Source organism: Odontesthes bonariensis, chromosome 1, assembly GCF_027942865.1.
Source record: "Odontesthes bonariensis isolate fOdoBon6 chromosome 1, fOdoBon6.hap1, whole genome shotgun sequence".
NCBI lineage: Eukaryota > Metazoa > Chordata > Actinopteri > Atheriniformes > Atherinopsidae > Odontesthes > Odontesthes bonariensis.
In genome coordinates, this window is record NC_134506.1 from 42,990,892 (window position 1) to 43,012,536 (window position 21,645).

The following is a 21,645-nucleotide window of genomic DNA, read 5'->3' on the forward strand; positions in this document are numbered from 1 at the left end:
TTTCAGCCCAGTCTTTGTACCTGATGTCTTTTTTTTCTGTTACTCTGAGCTGTGAACCATTCAGGCAGGAAAAAGGCTCCTAACTAAAGGGATGAACCAGTGTTGTGTCCACACAGAACAGACAACTGAGCAAAGAAGCCGTTTTAAACTGGATCTTTAGGCACTTTGTTACCAGCAGTAACTTAAAGGGACAGTTCGCCTCTTTTGACATGAAGCTGTATGACATCCCATATCAGCAACATCATTTCTGAACATCTTCTTACCCCCTGCTGCGTCCTGTGAGCAGAGTTCCAGCCTCGTTTTGGTGTTGATGAAGGTAGTCCGGCTAGTTGGCTGGGGTTTAAAAAAATAAAGCGTTTTGCTTCTCAGAACAATATGCGTTCAACAGAGTAATACATTTGCATCACAAAATCGTTCTCCAGGAAAAAGTCACACCTCACAATCGCTTGGCCCTATTTTCTCTCCCTTCGTATCACTGCCGCCTGCCGACAGCCACGCCTATTTTTTAAACCCCAGCCAACTAGCCGGACTACCTTCATCAACACCAAAACGAGGATGGAACTCGTCTCACAGGACGCAGCAGGGGGTAAGAAGATGTTCAGAGATGATGTTGCTGATATGGGATGTCTTACAGCTTCATGTCAAAAGAGGCGAACTGTCCCTTTAAGCTCATGAGGTTAAAGGAGACTCTTTAATTATATATGAGAGGTATTTTAATGTCCATCCTTGTAAAACGTGGCTGCTCTTCCCTCACTCCCCTCTCAGGGCCACCACCTACTACCTGGCGGACCGCAGGTACGACATGCTGCCCGCCGTCCTCAGCGCAGACCTTTGCTCGCTGCTGGGGGGCGTCGACCGGTCAGTGAACTCCACCCGTCTCTGCTGCATGCTGCACACGTCAAAGCGCTCTGTCGGTACAGAAGAATGCATGTGATGTCCTCCTAAACTCAGGTATGCAATGAGCGTAATGTGGGAGCTGGATGCTGAAACCCTGGCCGTGTGCGCGGTGTGGTACGGCCGCACGCTGATCCGCTCCTCCTACCAGCTCCACTACGAGCTGGCCCAGGCGCTCCTCGACGGGGAGGAGGCGGAGGTGCCGGAGCTGGCCCAGCTCGAGCCCGAGCAGAGGGACGGGAAGCTGGCTGGGCTCATCCAGGCGCTGCAGACGCTGACGCGCGTGGCCCGACACCTGCGAGCGCAGCGGGACCGAGGAGGGGCGCTGGAGCTGGAGGGCGTGGAGGTACCGGCGCTTTCTCCTCTTTTTGTGGTTGAAACGGTTTCCGAGGCAGCACTACCCCCAAAGTTACTGTTGTTACAGACACACACGCATCTTTTTTTTTTACCTGAGACTGGTGCACAACAGTCAGGTAAACAGAAATAATTACTTTCCCAGGCAGGAGTGGAGGAAATAGTTCTTTTTTTATATGCTTTTTGCAAAAAGAAATGCAAAGCATGCAATTATAAAAGGAAATTAATGTGATTCAGGGACAGAAAAGGTCAAAATTAAGAAAAAATACTGTCTGAGGGAGATTGTTGCATAACAGGAACATCAAGCAGAAAACCTTCCAGATAATAACTTAATGACAACGTTGCTGTTGTGCTTTTTTTTTTCACATTAACTCACCGAGAGAATTAGATTTTTCCCTGAATCATCTGGTAGAGTCGAGATGAAGCAATCAATCAAACTTTATTTACATAGCCCTTTACAAAAGCCAACTGGTACTCAAAGTGCTTTACAACAGGATAAAAACAACAATACATAAAACACGATTCAGAAATGGGAAAAGTGCTGCAGGGCATTAAAAGCCTTCCACAAATACAATAAAATGAATTGAATAAAATTTGTATAAAATTAAGATAATTTAAAAAAGAGCGGATAGAATGGATGCATAGTGGCCCTAATCAGAGTTCGAATGCCAGTCTAAAAAGGCGGGTCTTAAGCTTCGTTTTAAACAGACAGGTCTGAGTCCCCCTCAACATCTTACATGCTTCAAGCAAAGGAAACGTATGATATACAACCTTGATAACGTTATATTATAACCATTATAACGTTTTTTACTTTGGGTTTTACCACCTGCTCCATTTAGGTTTTTCCCTAAAAACTGTTTGCTGTGAAAGATCCGTGCAGCAGCATCAGAGTCGAGCCACGTTTTAACAGCTTCTTCCTCAGCAGAAAGCCGTTTATCTGACACCAGATCAGAAGGAGATTTCAGGGGGAATATTTAAATAAAGTTTGTGTGAATACAGAGCAATCCGCTGCTGGACTGGAACTCTTTGTGCTGTTGTTCTAAGGCAGTGATACTCACTATTTTTTCCAAGAGCCACATTGGCAGCAAAATCAAGGGAAGAGCCACTTTTACCACAACATACTAAAGTCCCCTTTAGCAAATATGCATTTCTACATATAAAACATCCCACAAAAAAAGAAACAACACAGCCAACACATTTTCAATTCAGACCACATTTACCTTAATACTGGGATGAGAGGAAGCTGGCGTGCATGTGCTCGACTTTCTTCATGTTGTATTTGTAGTTTGTTGTTGTAATCATAGTGAGACATTCAGGATGAGCATGGTTTTTGTGCTGGTTTTTGCCCTTTTTTGATTAAAAACCGATCCATTGTGCCTGCATCTCGCGCTGGCTAAAGGAGCTAGCATGCTCTGCGGTCAAGTGTGAGGTGGTTTAAGCGCGCTGCGTTGCCAGGTTTAACAGAGCCCCCTTTAGGAAACACCATTAAGCCTTAATTAATACTTAATAAAAATACTTAATACTACAAAAACGCAAACTTAATAAAAAATCTAGGCTAAAAACCTACTTATTTAGGATTGCTTTTAATACCCAGTAGTATGATGACACTTTTATCTTATTTGATTTTGTTGTATTTTATTGCTTTCACTGTTCTTTTATTTGTTTTTACTTATTCTTCTCTTTATTTATTACCTGCTGTAAAGCACTTTGGTACACTGTAAGGATTGTCTGCAAAGGGCTGTAGAAATAAAGTACATTTACAAAAACGCAAAATTAATAAAAATACCCAATACTGTGCAGTATTCGCTGTATGTTATTTGAAAAAAATGTATTGTTATTGTTACCATATTGTTATAAGCTACTATGCGAGTGCGAGCCGCCAATTAGAGCTTGAGGAGCCACGCAATGAGTATCTCTGTTCTAAGAGATGATCTTTAATCTTTAATCCTTGTTTAGATGCAGTGTGTTGTATTAATGTAGGTGTCATCATAAAGAAAACATTTATTTAACTTACCGGGAGAGAGGCCTCTTTATCACATCATCAGCTATTAATGATGCTGCAGGATTTCTTATTGGGTGGTGGGAAAATGTTTTTAAATTGGAAGTTCAATTTGGAAGTTTCTCTGTGCCATCAGAGTTTGAACACGAATTTCAAATATTGAATGTTTACAGCATCAAAATCAGACTTTGAGTTTAAAAAACCAACAGTGTAAAAAAAAAAAATAAATCAATTTCTAAAAACAAAAATCAGTGTAAAAACATTTAATAGAGAAAAAAACTTTCCACTGAATTTGTTTTAGATTTTTTGTTTTTTACACTGTTGGTTTTTCAAATTCAAAGTCTGATTTTGATGCTGTAAAAATTCAATATTAGAAATTCGTGTTCAAACTCTGATGGCACAGAAAAACTTCCATAGTTCAACTTTTTCTGATGTTTTTAAACTTAAAGTGACCATCCGGGATTTTGGACACAGGACCTCATTTCCACGTCAGCAAGGGTGTAAGAAATGTGTCCAGGTGGTTTTTTTACATTCCATGCAGTCCTTGTGAAATCTCGTGTTCCTGTTGCTAAGCTAGCGCAAGTGGACGGCTATGCTCTAGCCTGCCCCGAAAACACTCTAAACCTATTTATTTAACACTGAAAGCAACTCAATTATCATGGCAGGTTATCGATGCAAATATATGTGTTGATGGGGGCGTTTAGGAAGTTAACCAAACTTACAATTGTGTTTGATCACCATCAATCTCTCTTGCGGCTCCCTGTTGATGACAGTGTGGTTACATCACAACTGAAGACAGCGAGGTAAAATTCCGCTGACCCCGAGAAAATAGTCCCTCAACATTCTAACATCCAGGCAGTGCCAGGTCGGTTTTATTTCAAACCTCATTATATGAAGACAAACATTTACATTCGGAGCATGGCATGATTACGGTTTTGTTTTGAATGTTGTTTAAACTGGATAAGACTGTTTTTGGGACAGGCTAGAGCATAGCCGTTCACTTTCGCTAGCTTAGCAACAGGGATATGGGATTTCACAAGGACAAGGAAAAAAAACGTTCTGGACACATTTCTTACACCCTGGCTGACTCGGAAATGAGGTCCTGTGTCCAAAATCCCGGATGGTCACTTTAAAAAAAAACTTGTAAATATTCAGTTTAATTTTAGTTTAGCTGAAAAAGTCTCAGGAATTCGTTGGGGACTACTTTCAGCAGCGGATTAACCCATCTTTGGGGATCTGGTGGGTCTTTGTAGCAGCAGAACGGTGCATTAAAGGTGTGTCCCGGTCGTGTGTTTTGTTGCTTCCCGTCCTCAGGTGCGAGCCCAGCTGGACGAGGACAGGAACATCACGGCCCTGGTCCCCCGTCAGCCCCTGGAGGTCCACGAGACCGTGGCAGAGTGCATGATTTACGCCAACCACTGGGTGGCGCGCAAGATCCAAGAAGCCTTCCCTTATCAGGCCCTGCTGAGGCGCCACCCGCCTCCACGGCAGGAGCTGTTCGGCCAGCTGGTGGACACGGCCAAGGCCCGCGGGTTCACCGTGGACACCAGGTCCAGATAAAACCGGTTCCTCAGTCCTGCTGCGCTGCACAGAAACATCAGAAACATGTCTGAGCTCTTTGTTCTGCTCCTGCAGGACCAACAAGGCTTTGGCTGATTCTCTGGACCGAGCCGTGGATCCACGGGACCTGCTGGTGAACAGGCTGCTCCGAATAATGGCCACCCAAGCCATGTCACAGGCTCTCTACTTCTCCACCGGCGCCGAGCCCCAGGACCAGTACTACCATTACGGTAATTTAGACCTGGTTCATCTTCAGCTTTGTCACACGTGCGGGTTTTAAATGTTAAAGGGACAGTACGCCTCTTTTGACATGAAGCTGTGTAACATCCCATATCAGCAACATCATTTCTGAACATCTTCTTACCCCCTGCTGCGTCCTGTGAGCAGAGTTCCAGCCTCGTTTTGGTGTTGATGAAGGTTGTCCGGCTAGTTGGCTGGGGTTTAAAAAATAAAGCGTTTTGCTTCTCAAAATAATATGCGTTCAACAGAGTAATACATTTGCATCACAAAATCGTTCTCCAGGAAAAAGTCACACCTCACAATCGCTTGGCCCTATTTTCTCTCCCTTCGTATCACTGCCTGCTGTGCAGACCGAGCAGCAAACACCGTAACAGGCGCGGCTGTCGGCCGATGTTCCCCACACATCATAGAATAGAATAGAAAAATACTTTATTCATCCCCCAATGGGGGAAAATTCAAATTAGTCAAGTAGCTCAAAAAATTATTAATATATACAATGATTGTATATTAACAACAACAATACTACCAGTGATGCGCGGGCTGACCCGAAGCCAGCGGGCGCCTGCAGGCATCCGCGGTCATAAAAAAATATTTTTAATGATATTCGGGTTGCAATCGGTCGGGTCGTTTTGTCGTTTGAGATGAACATTAAAAAATAACGTGGTAAACGTTTGTAATTCAAACAGTGGACACAATGTTCTATTAAATAAATACACTTTATTGGCTGAATAACTTCCGCAGAGATGACGTACGCGGTCAGAAGTACAGTAGGTATGGAGACGGCAAGAGAGAAGGTCAAGTTGGGAGAGTGGAAGCTCCGCAAACACACAAGATGCTGAGCGCTAATTTAACTTTTGAATGCTGAAAGCGGTCGGTTGCAGGATGTTTTGTCACTGCAAACTAATACCAATTCTAATAAAAAATACTACTACTAACTAATAATAATAATCAAATCAAGTTCATTTGTAGCACATTTCATGTACAAAACAGTTCAAAGTGCTTCACATGAAATAAAAGCATTGCAGCAGGGAGTGGAAGAAGCATTAAAATACATAAAAGAATATAAAGAGAAACAAATAAAATCATTTAAATGAATTTAAAAACAAGCAACAGTCCAGATGAGTTCAAAGATATCGTGCAGATTTCATGCATAAACACATGAGAACAGAAATGTCTTTAACCTGGATTTAAAAATGTCTCCATTTGGTGAAAGTTTAATCTCCACTGGCAGTTTGTTCCACTTGTTTGCAGCATAACAGCTAAATGCTGCTTCTCCATGTTTAGTCTGGACTCTGGACTGGACCAGCTGACCTGAGTCAGCAGGTAATAATAATATGATAATAAATTACTAAATAAATAATAATAATAATAATAAATAAATTTAAAAAACATAATTAAATTAAATTAAAAAAATGTTTTATTAAAAACACGTGCAATGCCTGCAACACAAGCTCCACACAAAACAATCTTCAGATCACAGATGATGCCTGCTTTAAATTAACACTCTAAAATACATCCTATATGAAAACACCAGATGACACTTTTATTGGCCTTTCCTCTGGAGTTCCAGCTTTGGTTTATTAGAGGAGGAATTGTGCTGATTTCCGTCTCGCAGGTCTGGCTCTGGACCGCTACACACACTTCACCTCGCCCATCCGTCGGTACGCCGACATCGTGGTGCACCGCCTTCTGACTGCAGCGCTGGAGGTGGAACGGGGGGCGGGTCCAGCCAAAGCACCGGCCAATAACAAGGAGGTGGAGGAAATGGCTCAGCACATCAACAACAAGAACAGGGTCAGAGCTGGTTTTTTTGTTCTGTGGATCCATGATTCGCTGCTTCCTGAAGGAAATGAATCTTCTGTCCTCTGTGTGACGCTTCCAGGCAGCTCAGCGAGCCCAGAATCTGTCCACCGGCTTGTTTCAGTGCCTCTACTTTAAGGAGAGAGATCCTCGGACAGATCCACGCTGCGTCGCCGACGCCGTCGTCTACTCCATCAGAGACAACGGCGTGCTGGTGTTCGTCTCAGAGTAAGAAGCCGATCTACCTGGAAGATTGGTTGCCCCTCTTTTACCCGCTGGTTAAATAACTGAACATCGAGTTTGACTCTTGAGAAACTGACCTATGTTGTTAGAAAGAGGGCTTCTGAATTTTATGATGTTTGGAGGATATTTCTGGAACTGTTGAGGGAAGGAGAATGAGATAATGAAAATGATTTAATTTATTGTTGGGAGTGCAAGCTGTAACCTACATTTTAAATACTTTTTTAATTTATTATTATTTATATATGTGTTTATTTACTTATTTATTTTTATATTTTCATTATTTCATATTCATTGCACAGTAATTTGCTGTCTAATTACTGCAGTTTAAAGTATCTTTAATCATTTAATTATTATTTTCTTTACTGCCATATGTTTTGGGTGTTTAAATTGTTGGATGTTGTTATATTAACATGAAAAACCAATAAATATAAGGTTAAAAGAAAAAAAAAGAAGCTGATATGCGGCCTGCAGCATATTCATTTTAAAAACCAACACGGGAAACGAAGCCTGACGGCAGGTGTGTTGTGTCCAGGTACGGCGTGAAGGGGCCGGTCTACGTGAAGAACAAAGAGGGCCAGGTGGTGTCAGCGGCGCCGGACGGAAGCTGCGAGTGGCAGAGCGGCTCCGTGCAACGATACGCCGACCGCATCACCACCACCTCCGCCTGCGGCACCTCCACCTTCAGCCTGTTCGACCACATCACCGTGAGTCTCACTAAATGATGTTAGAAGAGTCTTCTTACAAGCTGTTCTGATTTAAAACTTTTTTTTTACCATAAAATTGAGCTATTCAGCCGACACTTTCATCTGAAGCGAGCAGAGCAGGTGAGTTAGAGGTGTTCGGAGGCTCTGACAGCATTTGGTAGCTGGTCCCATCAGTCTGGACCGAGACGGCCGTGTTTGTAGGGATGTCAGAACCAGACGAGGTCCAGGAGCATCAGAAAATAGGACCGATTCAAACAGCTGCTGCAGAACCAGAAGTCTCTCCGTAGGCAGCGTTAAGCCTTTAGCTTGGTTGCTGCGTCGGCGAGCGGTGTTGGTGACGTCACGATTGCGTGCCGGCTATATACGGCGGCGCGAATCGATGCGCCAGTAGTTTCAGTCTTCTCCGTCAGAGGTGTCGCTGCTACGGGAAGGTTAGCGCTACTCTACAACCACGAAAGTGGAGCAGAAAACAATGAAGAGCAGGAACACTCTCACCAATGATGCTGCTGCAGTATCTGGGAGATGAAATGCTTCGTGTGTTCCACGAAGTTCGTGAGCCAAGACCATTCAGTCAACAGAGGTGAAGGTCTGAAGCATCACCACTTGGAGTCTCTGGCCTCTTCTTTGCCTTCACGTATCTGTCCCGTAGCTTCTTCCACACATTCTTACAGAACTCTCCCTCTTTCCCCAAAGTTCTGCCCATCTCTGTGTACCAGTTTGGGGAGTTTACGTGCTCCCTGTGCTGTTTCACTGCAGTTTCGTACAGCTGCTGTACAAACGCACCTCCTCACTGAGCCTGGTCTCACATCGGTCCATCCGGTTTGTCGTTCTTGGCGCAGCCGAGTTACAAAAATCAACTGGTGCACGACAACGCGCTGCGCCGTCTTTTCAAGGCAAGCGCCAGGCCTTGAGCGACGCGTCAACTGTAAATCCAGCATTAAGAGGCTTGATTTGGATCCAGGCAGCCGGTGATGCATGCTGTGAGATAACCATGGTCTGAACAAACAGTCAGAGAACCTGATTTTACTGATGTTGTAAAGAGACGGAGCCAGCATGATCAGAGGAGGAGAACTGGTCATCGCCCATCACATCCAGGTTTCTCTCGGGGAAAAGGGACTTATTGAAAGCTAGTTCATCCGAGCCAGGGAGGGGTTTAGTTGAAGGTGGAGTTTCTTCATCCATCTGGATATATCTGAGACAGGAGCTGAGATTAATGAGCACCGAGGGGTCTTCTGATGGGAATGACCGGTACAGCTGGGTATCATCTGCAAAGAAATTATACGAGAAGCCATGAAAAAGGATGTCCAGACCCAAGGAGGGGGGTGTAGATTGCAAGTAGATTCTGCCTTCTCAAACCCCAGCTGGTGGAGGCGGATGGCCACCCTTCCTGAGTCTGGTTCTGCCAGAGGTTTCTTCCTGTTCAAAGGGAGTCGTTCCTCTCCACAGTCGCCTCAGGCATGCTCAGGACGGGAGATTGGACTGAAGACAAGTTTCAGTGCAATCTGTTGGTTTCCTTAGCTAGGAAATTGTTTTTGAATTGGCTCTATATGAATGAATTGGATTATTTTATAAATAATTATGATTACAATGAATTGAACTTTATTATTTAAGTGCCTTGAGATGACATTTGTTGTATTTGGCGCTATATAAATAAAACCAAATTGAATTGAAGTAGAAGGAACCCCAACAGGGAGCCCTGGGGAACCCCTTTAAAAAGGGATAGGAAGTGGCTGTTTGTGTGTTGTCAACAGGTTGGGTTCAGATCCTGAATCAATAAAACCAAAAAACACTTGTGACGTTTTTCGTTCTATCCCCTTTCAGGTTTGTATTTCCGTCCACTCCACGAGTTGCCACGCCGACACTCTGAACATGGAGGTGATCAGAAACAAACCCCACCGCAGCACGGAGCCCCAGCAGCCTCCCTCCCAGGGCTGCAGCCGGCTGGTCCAGGAGGTGGTGCGGCTGGCCGAGGAGGCGCAGCAGCAGCAGGCGGCGCAGCGACCCAAACTCTCCCGAGAGGAAAAAGAGTTCCGCCAGAGCAAAGCTCCAAATCTGTACTCTCTGCTGGAGGAGGTCCGAGAGCTGGCCCTGATGGACCTGGAAACCGCCTCACGGGTCTGCGCCACAACAGCGTAGAGGAGCTGCGACAGGCTCAAAGGCTGAGGATTCTTTTAAATGGTGACTTCCAGCTGCAGGTCACATCACTGGACAAAACACAGAATTATAACTGCTGTTTATGAAAATCTTAGCTTTTTTTTCACTGGATTCTGAGATGCCGTCTTAAGAGTGTTGAGGTTTGCATCGAGGTGTAAAAAAATGTTTCCGATGATTCTGCTGCTCCGAAGATGAGGAGAGGCTCTGAGAATGATTTAAAGTTACAGTAACACCAGAAATGTTCCAGTTGTTGGGTAAAATGTGACAAAACTACTTTAATTTCCCGCTGAAACATGAAATATCTGATAATCAATCATGGAATGAATTGATGAAAGTGGAAGAATTATGAGCATGAAGAGTGAATCAAACATCATGTACAAAACTGTCTTTAAGGAGGTCGATCATCTTCCAAAACTAATGGATTGTAGAGAATTAATGCTGTGAAAGTTACATTTAAAAGGAACTTTTTATTACTTTTTTTATATACATATTAAAACTTGTAAAGACTTGGACTGTTCTCTGGTTTATAAGAACAAAAGATGATGAACTTCACACAGTTTTACAGAGATGTTCTCAGTTTAAGCTCCAGAACCGTCCACAGAACCTTAGAGCAGAAAAATCTCCATCAAAAATTATCTGAGCAACATGAGCGGAGCCGGTCGTTTTTAAAGGAAAAACAAACAAACCTCTGGCTCATTAAATGTGAGGATTTTCTGTTTTTTTCTGAGTTAGTTGAATTTAACGGTAAAACACTGAGCTGGAAACTGCTGTAGAACTGCGAGGATAATCTGCGGCTGGTCATTTCACCCTTAGAGTTACATCCCAAACCTCACCAGGAAGGTGTGTAATCAGTGTTTCATTATATATAAACACCACGATCAACAGAACTGTCCCTTTAAAGACTCGTTTCCTGCCAACCTGCAGAACGTGAGCGTCATTCTTCCTCCTCGCGGCCGAGTGGATGTCCAGGACTCGCGCTGCTCCCCTCCTCGCTCTGACCAGTCTCAGCTGGAGGCTCAGACTCTGCAGCTGGAGGCTCAGACTCTGCAGCTGGAGGCTCAGACTCTGCAGCTGGAGGCTCAGACTCTGCAGCTGGAGGCTCAGACTCTGCAGCTGGAGGCTCAGACTCTGCAGCTGGAGGCTCAGACTCTGCAGCTGGAGGCTCAGACTCTGCAGCTGGAGGCTCAGACTCTGCAGCTGGAGGCTCAGACTCTGCAGCTGGAGGCTCAGACTCTGCAGCTGGAGGCTGGGTGGTGCTGCTGGAAGGATCTGGGTCCAAATCTTCCCCCTTCTGGTCCTGATCAGCGGAGTCGTTGAGGAGGTTTGCTGAAGAAACAGATGTGGGTTCGTTTCTCGGCGAGGGCGGGTCGACGGTTTGGGAGTCTGAAGGATCTAGAGGGGAAGATAATAAATCAGCTGGGAGCGATTCATTAAGTATGCAAATACAATCAATACAGGTTTTTTTTGTATAATTAACCGACAGCTTCAACCTTAAAGGGACAGTTCGCCTCTTTTGACATGAAGCTGTATGACATCCCCTATCAGCAACATCATTTCTGAACATCTTCTTACCCCCTGCTGCGTCCTGTGAGCAGAGTTCCAGCCTCGTTTTGCCGTTGATGAAGGTAGTCCGGCTAGTTGGCTGGGGTTTAAAAAATAAAGCGTTTTGCTTCTCAAAACAATATGCGTTCAACAGAGTAATACATTAGCATCACAAAATGGTTCTCCAGGAAAAAGTCAGACCTCACAAACGCTTGGCCCTATTTTCTCTCCCTTCGTATCACTGCCTGCTGCCGCCTGCCGACATCCGCCCCTGTTACGGTGTTTGCTGCTCGGTCTGCACAGCAGGCAGTGATACGAAGGGAGAGAAAATAGGGCCAAGCGATTGTGAGGCCTGCCTTTTTTCTGGAGAACGATTTTGTGATGCAAATGTATTACTCTGTTGAACGCATATTGTTTTGAGAAGCAAAACGCTTTATTTTTTAAACCCCAGCCAACTAGCCGGACTACCTTCATCAACACCAAAACGAGGCTGGAACTCTGCTCACAGGACGCAGCAGGGGGTAAGAAGATGTTCATACATGATGTTGCTGATATGGGATGTCATACAGCTTCATGTCAAGAGGCGAACTATCCCTTTAAGTTTCCTGTTTTGTTGACATATGAACCAACATGATGGAGTTGCATTTCACATGAGATTCAGATCCTGTTCATCTGCTGGAGATAGTTCTTTAGGCCTGACACTTCTTCTTCTGTCCTCCACTTGTCCAGTTTCCTCAAATGTTTTAAGGACACACTGCACACCATGCTGAGATATGCCAAGTTTTCAGCTAACAGCTCTTTGGGAATCACCTTGTTGCTGCAGAAATCCTGTTTTCTGTCTGTCACACTGTGTTATCTTTGCTGTTTTTCACACATGCAGCTAAAGAAATGGGAACAAATGATGTGTCTCTGTGACAGGCTGCTGGTAACAAAGTGCCTAAAGATCCAGTTTAAAACGGCTTCTTTGCTAAGTTGTCTGTTGTGTGTGGACACAACACTGGTTCATCCCTTGAGTTAGGAGCCTTTTTCCTGCCTGAATGATTCATAGGTCAGAGTTAAGTGGCTTAATGAAGAATAAACACATCAGGTACAAGGACTGGACTGAAAATGATATCAGCTAAAACATCTGATGCTGCGTGTACACCAAGAGCGACCTACGCTGCCTGGTAGCGGAGGTCGCTGGAGAAGCTTCGCTTGAGAATTTGCTTTGGTAGCTTTGGTAGCTCGTGACGTCACATTTAGAATGTTAAATTCTTAAAGGCCCCGCGGCTGTGCAGCACCCCCGCGGAAAAAAAAAAAAAGGAGGAAAGTGAGGCCAGGGACACAAAGAAACGTGTTGTAATTTACAATTTGTTATACAAAATATATATCACATTACAAATGATGTAAAACTACATTAGGTACACCTGAGAAGAGCAGGAATAGCAGAGGCAGCTGTGAAAAAGAAAATAAATTCAAAATAAAATCCGCAATAAATTCGAAATAAAACTTAATTGCAGTGAGAAAGGTATGCGTGGGGTTACTACACTATTGTATTGAAGCACTCGACACGGCAACAGTCTCAGGATTAAACGACTATTGTTTGGATAGGAACCAAAGTTTACACGTTTGTTTTCCGTGAACCCCGCGGATTGTCGGACCCCTACAATCTGTGGATTGTCATTGGTTTTCGCCGAAACGCATCATAGCTCATTACCATAAAGTTAGCTTGAGTTTAATCGCTCGAATCCGCTCTGGTCGCTCAGGAAGCTTCGCCACTGGAGAATCCGCTCTGGTAGCGCAGGTAGCTCACCCTCCATAGAGAAATAATGATTTCCGGCGCTCAGGTAGCGTAGGTCGCTCTGAGTGTACACGCAGCATTAGGCTTCCTTCTTTTTTTCTGTCTTATCCTAATTTTCGTGCGACTGCAAATGATAAATCTCACAAAAACTTGACTGAACTCTGGGTCTTTCAGAGCTTTGCCTTCATCGTTCGTAGGAGATAAAACCACAAAATACTTTAATCTTATGATAAGGTGTCAACCAGCGGCACAAACTGCCCATTGCAGGGATCTCCTGCCCACCCTCAAACTTTGGTGTCTTCTAAAATGGAAGAAGGTCCACTGTGGAGCACATTGTTCAAAATGTCCCTCCTGGGCTGCTGTAGAAAATGGCAGAGCGGTAAGGAAAGCAGCCGGCTTTGTTTTTGGAAACATTTCTTTCTCCCAGGGTGCTTTGGGGCAGTTTCAGGCCAAGAAATGTACACCCCAAAAGTCGGTGTACTTCTAAATGAGTCGGGAGCAGAGAGTTTTAAGGTTCACAAACTTTGACAGCAACAGCTTCGTCAGTTTTGAGCTAACAGAGATCCTCTCACCTGTTTCCTGTTGCTGCTGCTGGCGTGCAAGCCTCCTCTCCAGGGCTCGCTGTCTGTTCAGCTCCATGCGTCTGCGCTGCTCCTCGCTCAGGGAGGGAGCGACGGGGGAGGGAGCGGCGGTGGCGGTGGGGGCCGGAGTCGAATGCACCGGCCCTTGGAGGTCATCGAAGCTGACTCTGCTGAATGGATCAGGATCCCCGATAACTTGAGGTCCGGTTGGCGCTTCCTCTACACCTACACCGAAAAGTTTAGACACAATGTTGAATATTCTTTACTAATATGAATCCTACTCACTGCCATAGTTACTGTTGCTACAGTTACAGTGGAAACCGCTTATAGTGGTCACGGATAAGTAATCAACCGCTTATATAGATCAAAAGGTTTGGGACGGAATCATTTCTATACAAATGCTGTTTAAATAATTTGTTTATAGTGATTAAGAAATCCGCTTATAATGTTCATTTTTGGCCATTTTATGAATGTAAACATGTGCAAAAATAATTTTAAAACTACGTGTAGCTACTTTATTTTTTACTCCCTTGATTCCTTTCTGGACGTCTGCTTCTGCCTCGCTAGCTAACGTAACGAGCTGACACCGGGCAGCAAGCTCGCGAATCATGGCTGGAAAAAGGAAGTCATGGAGGAGCATGTGTCCGAGGATGGGTGCTGGAGAGCGGATTGAATGCGCGTGTGACCGCTGGAAGCTCCAGGCTGGTTCTTGTAAGATGGGAGGCCGGTGTTCATTCGATTTCTCCTACTTGTCGAGAATTGCTACTTTGTGGTTTTGCGCATGCGCCGAGCCGATTTTCTAAGTTTCGTTTTCACGCCAAGTAGCACAAATCGACAGAACACCGGCACGGAGGAGCATAGATCCGAGCAGGGGTGCTGAAAGGCGGTTTGAATTCAAACTTTATTTTCTGACTTGTAAGAAAAAAAATGCACCGGCGGCACAGCAGAGAATAAGTTACGTGCTGTATTTGAGTTAGCCTACAGTATGTCTGCGCACTGCGCAGTACTGTAATTAAACTTGCATGATAATAAAATTCAGTAAATGCTGAAGCTATCTGTTTAATTTTTCTCATTGAAAAACGATACAAATGGCGTTTAGATGATTTTCTGCATAAAAAAAATAAGTGAAATACCTGTACTGTAATACAAATTCGGTTTTAGTAATCAACCGCTTATAGTGTTCAAATTGGCTCTGGACCAACGTGATCACTATAAGCGGTTTCCACTGTACTAAGCTGCAGAGGTTTCAGCAGTGTGCCGCTACATATTAATGAGGTTTCAGGTGAAGTTGAAGAATTTAGAAACAGCCCCAAAGCATGATGGGACATTCATACCTATGATGAGTGTGTATAAAGCTCTGACCACAACTGCTAAATAACACTTTCATTTCTTACCGTCCATGAAGTCTTCGTGTGTTAGTGGCATGTCCAGCCGGATCCGTTTCAGACACGTCTGCACAGGATACAAATCTGTTAGAAACAAACACCGTACAGTTCCTGCACACCTCATGGAAACACTCAGCAGCTTCAACTCACCTGCACTTCCTTTTTGCTGCCCAGCTTTTCCACCTTATCAATAAAATCTTCAAACTGCAGTTTGGGGTACAACCTGTGGGCCCAGTTCTCCATCTTCTGCATCAGCAGCCGCAGATCCTCGGCCTGATCGGACCAACAAATATCCCGCAGTGCTGGTTAGAAGCAGCAGACATGGAAAGCTGCAGCTCTAACAACTACTAGCAGCTCTAACATCTGCTAGCAGCTCTTACATATGCTAGCAGCTCTTACATATGCTAGCAGCTCTAACATCTGCTAGCAGCTCTTACATATGCAAGCAGCTCTAACATCTGCTAGCAGCTCTAACATCTGCTAGCAGCTCTTACATATGCAAGCAGCTCTAACATCTGCTGGCAGCCGTAACATCTGCTGACAGCCGTAACATCTGCTAACAGCTTTAACATCTGCTGGCAGCCGTAACATCTGCTAAGAGCTCTAACTTCTGCTAGCAGCTCTAACATCCGCTAGCAGCTCTAACATCCACTAACAGCTCTAACTTCTGCTAGCAGCTCTAACATCTGCTAACAGCTTTAACATCCGCTAACAGCTCTAACTTCTGCTAGCAGCTCTAACATCTGCTAACAACTTTAACATCTGCTAACAGCTTTAACATCCGCTAACAGCTCTAACTTCTGCTAGCAGCTCTAACATCTGCTAACAACTTTAACATCTGCTAACAGCTTTAACATGTGCTAACAGCTCTAACATCTGCTAGCAGCTCTAACATCTGCTAACAGCTCTAACTTCTGCTAGCAGCTCTAACATCCGCTAGCAGCTCTAACATCCGCTAGCAGCTCCAACATACGCTAGCAGCTCCAACATCCGCTAGCAGCTGTAACATCTGCTAGCAGGTCTAAAATCTGCTAGCAGCTCTTACCTCGCGTCCTTTGCCTTTAAAACGGACATCATCGAACATAGTGCGCAGAGCCGGAAGTCCTTTTTCTGAAATCAGCCTGAAGAAAAACAGCATATGCATGAGAGATTCTGATGTTAGCAGCTCAGTCAAACTCACACGAGTTAAATGCTCGTTTTGTTTCACCTATTAGGACCTCAAGCTTCATTTTAAAAAAACATCTAAAAACTTAAAGCAAACATTTTATTTCTCAGCCTCTGAAGGAACGGAGTGAAACTTTCAACTTTTATTGGAAATTAATGACTGGGCCCTTAATCTTAAAGGCATGGTTGGTAATCCTGTTCAGAAACACATTTTGTAATACTGGGTGAAATGGTCCGTCTGTCCTGAGAGAAATCTATACAAGATGTATTTAGAAAAAGGGACGAAAATAATCAGACCTCTGTGGCAGCTGCAGGACTGAGAAAAAGCTGACCAATCCGAGATCAGCGGGACGCTGATCTCGGATTGGAGCGCCTACAAAAACCAATCAGATGCCTCTGCTTTCTGCCTACGCCCCCCTCTGTCGGCTCCCTGCTCCGTGTGCGCATGCGGTTCCACCGGCTTTGGATGAAGCACTGACGGAATGGGGGGGGGGGGTGGAGCTTAGAGGAGGGGACACTTTCGAATCTTGCTAGCTCTCTTGCTAGCTCTCTAGGATTACCTACCATAGCTTTAATGATCAACGTTTTTTTAAAAGTCATAGTTTGTGTGCCCCAAACGTTCATACAACACGTGCGCTGCTCCCGGTTTGAAAGGGAAAGACTAACGTTAGATCATGATGGCTATAAAGCTGCAACTGTTAGCGCCAAAAGACGAAGGAACTGCTGAAACAAACACCGAAGAGCTGGCGTTTTTGTTTTGAACTTTTTTGAATGAGCTCCCAAATCTTCCCCCTGATCACATGATCATCTGTTTGTGTGAATGAGTGTGTGCTGCAGACAGAGGTGGGTGGTAACGAGTTACATTTATGGCATTTACATTATACTTCTAGGAGTAGTTTTAACTCTATGTACTTTTTACTTTTACTTGAGTAGATGTGTGCAGCAGAAACTGTCCTCTTACTCCGCTACATTAGGCTACAATGAGCTGGTTACTTTTCTTCTTACCTCTTTGGTGTTCTACGCCTCATTATTTTTATCCCCCCGCGTACGCCTCATTTTAATGTTTTATTCTGACAGAGAGAGAGACTTCCACCAAAGGCTCTACCACCTGACTGTGTTCCACCAATCAGACGCAGCCGTGCAGTCTGGTCACGTGACCATACTCGATCTCAGCGGCGGGACGGGTTAGCTTTAGCATTAGCAGTCGTAGCAAACAAAGAAAGAAACAGATGAAAAATGTCAGAATCAACGGTGGGAAATGAAGACGCAGACGAGGCCTCATACTGAAAGCATGTTTACCTTACAAAGAGTGAGAAACAGCAGCTACATTATGTGTCTTCTGTGTCAACCAAAACAAACGCACATTTCAGCAGAAACTCAACATCTAACTTGAGGAAACATGTAGCGGTAAGTTTCCTAAACTCGTTTTTCCCCCCATGGATAGGTGAATGTTTGTTTTTTAGGTTACATATGGGTTACATATGTTTTAAACATTTCCTAAGTCTCTTTTAGTTTTTATTGAAGTTCTTGAATTTACCTGGATTATTTTAATTTAAGCTATTTTGTAATTAATTAATTAATTAATTGTAATTTATTTTATCGATAGGATGAACTCTAATTTGCCTAAAGATGATTATTTAGTATTTTTGTCTGTCTGATTGAATGCTTGTGTTAACAAATAAATCAGACGTTACTCAACAGTTACTCAGTACTTGAGTAGTTTTTTCACCAAGCACTTTGTTACTCTTACTCAAGTAATTATTTGGATGACTACTTTTTACTTTTACTTGAGTCATATTATTCTGAAGTAACAGTACTTTTACTTTAGTACAATTTTTGGCTGCTCTACCCACCTCTGGCTGCAGATATGTGCTAAAGGTAAAGAAAAACCTGAACTGTATATGTAACTGTGGCAACTTTAAGGCTAAACAGAATAAGGAATAAAAACAGACCCATCAGGATCATTTCATGGAATCAACTCAAAGACATTTCTTCTCTGTGCCATCAGCAGTAAAAACTGCACCTGGTTGAATAATCCACTCGTGGATATAACGTAATGAATTAAAATAAGAAGTAAAAACTAATCTCTGAAGATCTTTGGATTGGATTGATTCCTCCTGTGTGATGTGAATGTCTGAGGCACCTCTGAGAGTCCAGTTTAGGTTGTGGCCTCCTCACTCCTTTCCTTTTAGTAGCTGGAACATCAGCCAGCGCGGACACATCACCTTCATCCCCTGCAGCAAACACACCACATGACCACAGGACAGGTGAACCTCACTGTCTCCACAGTTTGAGACGATTTTCAACTGGAAGACTGAAGGACTCTGAGAGCAGAATCTCACCATCAGCGAACGGATCTCCCTCTTCCTGACCCGGAGAGCGAGGTGGAGGAAGCGGAGGGAAGGCTTCGTCCTCTAAGCCGTCGTAGCCGGGAATGTCGCTCGGGCCGTCTTCCTGCGGGTCGAGCATGACGTCCAACTCCTGGAGGAAAATCAACAGTTTTAGTCAGCCACAATCAGCTTTAAGAGTGTTTGTGTTAAAGCTAAATATGTATTAAGGAATCTACTGAAGATGCAGAGCCCTCCGGGATGTTTGGGACATGTTTTCATTAAGTTCCCGCTCTGCTACTTAAGTGTAAAACTCTAAAAATCAAACATGAATAAAGGGCACATTCATTTAAAGTCATTTACAGTAGAAATTCCAACACTTTTTATCCACAGTCCCCCTCATTTTAGGGCTCCATAATGTTTGGGACAAAGTGGGGCTGGGCAACGATTAACATGTTTAATCTAATTAATCACATGATTTCCCTGATTTATCACGATTAATCGCATTTGTACGCAAAATCCAAAAATGAATCCAAAAGTAGTGTATAGCTTTCAGCATTTGGTTTTATTTTAAATGTGCTGCCATATGAATGAAAGTGCCATAACATTTGTTGTGCAAACACACTTTTAACATCAGCATCTTTCTGTAGTTTTTATGTAGAAGCCTCGCTCCACTGTCTGTTTCCTTGAATGACTTGCTGCTATCAGTTGTGTGTTTTGCCTTTAAGTGATATTTTAGACTGGAACTACTACGCTGAGAAGACAATTCAACTTGGTCGTATATGCAGGAGTTTTTTTTAAATTTTATTTTGAAATACGTGCTTTTATGTTGAAACAAGTAAAACAGGAAGTAGCGCTGGTTAGCTCTGTTAGCTTCACACAGAGACCGAGGAGCACCTGTAGCGGTGATGTTACCTGCTAGTTTATTTTTATTTTATTACTCCATGCTTCGTGATGTTTGCTGTAACTGTGTGAATGTGATGCATTCAACAGACTTTTACAATAATAAAACCTGCGTTAATGTGCGATAAAATATTTATCGCGTTAAATAATAAACAAGTTAACGCGATAATAACGAGTTAACGCGCCCAGCCCTAGGACAAAGTAATGGTGGGTACGTTAAAGCATGTGTGTATGGGATTTTACACATCCCTTACACACATGCCTTAAAGAGGGAACTGTATATTTGCTTATATAAACATTTAGATTGTGATTTCAAAGCCCATTAGATGTGACAGCTGCTGCACACAGTAGAACAAAAAAAAGTTTACACTCAAAACTTTTTGTCATTTGGACTTTATATGTTGCAAATCTGTGACATTTGTGTTCACACATCACGTGTTGTCTTTCTGGGCGAAGGATACTTTCTCAGCTGCTTTTTTTTCTGATCACATCAGAATCACGGATCTTAAAACGCACGGTGTAAGTTGTATTGTTTGCTAGTTACATTCTTCATTGGACCACCTTTACTGGTTTGGTGTTTTCATATAAAGTTTCTCTTCAAAAGGTTAAATTTATACCTGTAAAAGTTTTATAGTCTACTTTATATGGCTCTTGTTTAAAAAATAAATGCATATTCTGCTATTTATTTAAGTGAAATAACATATTTACAACTATTTATCAATTTAAACTATTCTTCTATTTTTTGATGTATAAATAGTTAACCCTAATCCCTGTTAGGGGACATTTTTGTCCACTTGGGGTGCACTTTCTCCTCTAATTTATTTATTATCAATTTATTTAATAACACAAATGTTCAGAAATTAAGGGGTTTTTTTTTGTTTTTTTTTTTAAAAAAATCAGACATAGCAAAAAAAAAAAAAAATCCTAAAAATCAATATTGTTGCTGATCATTGACATATCCCAGGACCATAATTATCCCGCTCAACAATTCCACTTTGCATTTTATATATTTACAATATAACAGTTTTTGTGGATTTTTTTTTTTTACAGAAATTGGCGTTTACATCATATAAACCAGTTTAAATGGTTAAATTTTTTTAAATAATTGAAAACTTGGTAGTTATGATCAGAACTGAAGTGGAATAAAAGATATATGAAAAGAAAACCGGAAAAAAATATTAACATATGATGTTTTTAAGTTGTTTTAAAAGGGGACAAAAATGTCCCCTTTCAGAAATTAAGTTGTGTTTTAAATCAGGTATGAGGATTAAACTCTGAGTGTCTTTTTTATTCAGTTTTTCTGTATGGAAAATATGAAAAAGATGAAAAAGCAAAAAAACTGCTGCTTTGTAATGGCGCTGACTAAACTGTAGGGGGCAGCAACACGGGCGAACCTTTCAAACCACAGAAGAAGGAGGAGGAGGAAGAAGGCGGCAAAATGCAAACAGGCGCTTCCAAAATCATGGCATAAGAATAAGAAGTGTAGCCGCAGGTACACTTCATACTTTTTCACAAAGGCTACCAGAAACAGAACAGTGTTCGCCCAGAGGACTGTCATGTTTTTGACCGAGTCTAATTTAAATAGTGACTGACTTTAAGGTTCGTGGCTGCCGTTAATTAACTGTAAACAAGCCAAGCTAACAGCGAGCAGCTGATACATTCAGAGTAAATCAGCTAGCAAATAAAGTCAACAGCCGCCAGAGAAACTGTTAAACACAGCAATAAAGCCTTAAAAACAAGTCGCAACAATGTCATACTAAAACACTGCTGTTTAAAACCAAACACCAAACTTTAATAACGTACCTTTTCACGAGCTGTTCGATGAGCGAAGATACGGACAGGCGGAAGCTAGCGACAATAACTTCCGGTAACGAACAGCGATTTATTTTCAAGATAAAGTGTCGCAGAAGGATATTCAGAGCCCACAAAATTGTTATAGATAAATAAAATGTAGCTACTTATTTTAATTTAAATACACATTTTAAAGAGTTACATGTCATTAAAAACAACAACAA

The 21,645-nt window shown here is 42.9% G+C and overlaps 2 protein-coding genes across 2 annotated transcripts in view; one reads left to right on the forward strand and one right to left on the reverse strand.

Moving 5' to 3' along the window:
* Window positions 1–10,421, forward strand: part of dis3l (DIS3 like exosome 3'-5' exoribonuclease) — a 24,429-nt gene extending 14,008 nt beyond the window's left edge. Inside the window, exons 11-18 of the mRNA XM_075467362.1 lie at window positions 766–858; window positions 952–1,240; window positions 4,562–4,797; window positions 4,883–5,037; window positions 6,663–6,841; window positions 6,930–7,075; window positions 7,623–7,794; window positions 9,616–10,421. Of these exons, the coding sequence (XP_075323477.1) occupies window positions 766–858; window positions 952–1,240; window positions 4,562–4,797; window positions 4,883–5,037; window positions 6,663–6,841; window positions 6,930–7,075; window positions 7,623–7,794; window positions 9,616–9,930 (1,585 nt within the window). The 3' untranslated portion in view covers window positions 9,931–10,421. The remainder of the gene's footprint in view (window positions 1–765; window positions 859–951; window positions 1,241–4,561; window positions 4,798–4,882; window positions 5,038–6,662; window positions 6,842–6,929; window positions 7,076–7,622; window positions 7,795–9,615) is intronic.
* Window positions 10,239–21,473, reverse strand: tipin (timeless interacting protein). The gene is made up of 8 exons (XM_075467375.1): window positions 21,434–21,473; window positions 18,743–18,881; window positions 18,544–18,634; window positions 16,282–16,357; window positions 15,387–15,509; window positions 15,246–15,303; window positions 13,843–14,076; window positions 10,239–11,340 (listed from the first exon to the last, which is right to left on the reverse strand). The coding sequence occupies exons 2-8, from the start codon at window positions 18,867–18,869 to the stop codon at window positions 10,883–10,885; spliced, it is 1,167 nt and encodes a 388-aa protein (XP_075323490.1). The 5' UTR covers window positions 18,870–18,881; window positions 21,434–21,473; the 3' UTR covers window positions 10,239–10,882.
* Window positions 21,474–21,645: the final 172 nt, after the last annotated feature.

Bases quoted from the DNA above. Each gene is read 5' to 3' on its own strand.
- tipin (XM_075467375.1), bottom strand. From the start codon at position 18,869: ATGCTCGACCCGCAGGAAGACGGCCCGAGCGACATTCCCGGCTACGAC. The intron at 16,358-18,543 runs GTGCCTCAGACA...GTTTTTCTTCAG, and splicing joins CCTAAACTGGACTCTCAGAG to GCTGATTTCAGAAAAAGGAC. The intron at 15,304-15,386 runs GTGAGTTGAAGC...TATCCTGTGCAG, and splicing joins GCAGCAAAAAGGAAGTGCAG to ACGTGTCTGAAACGGATCCG.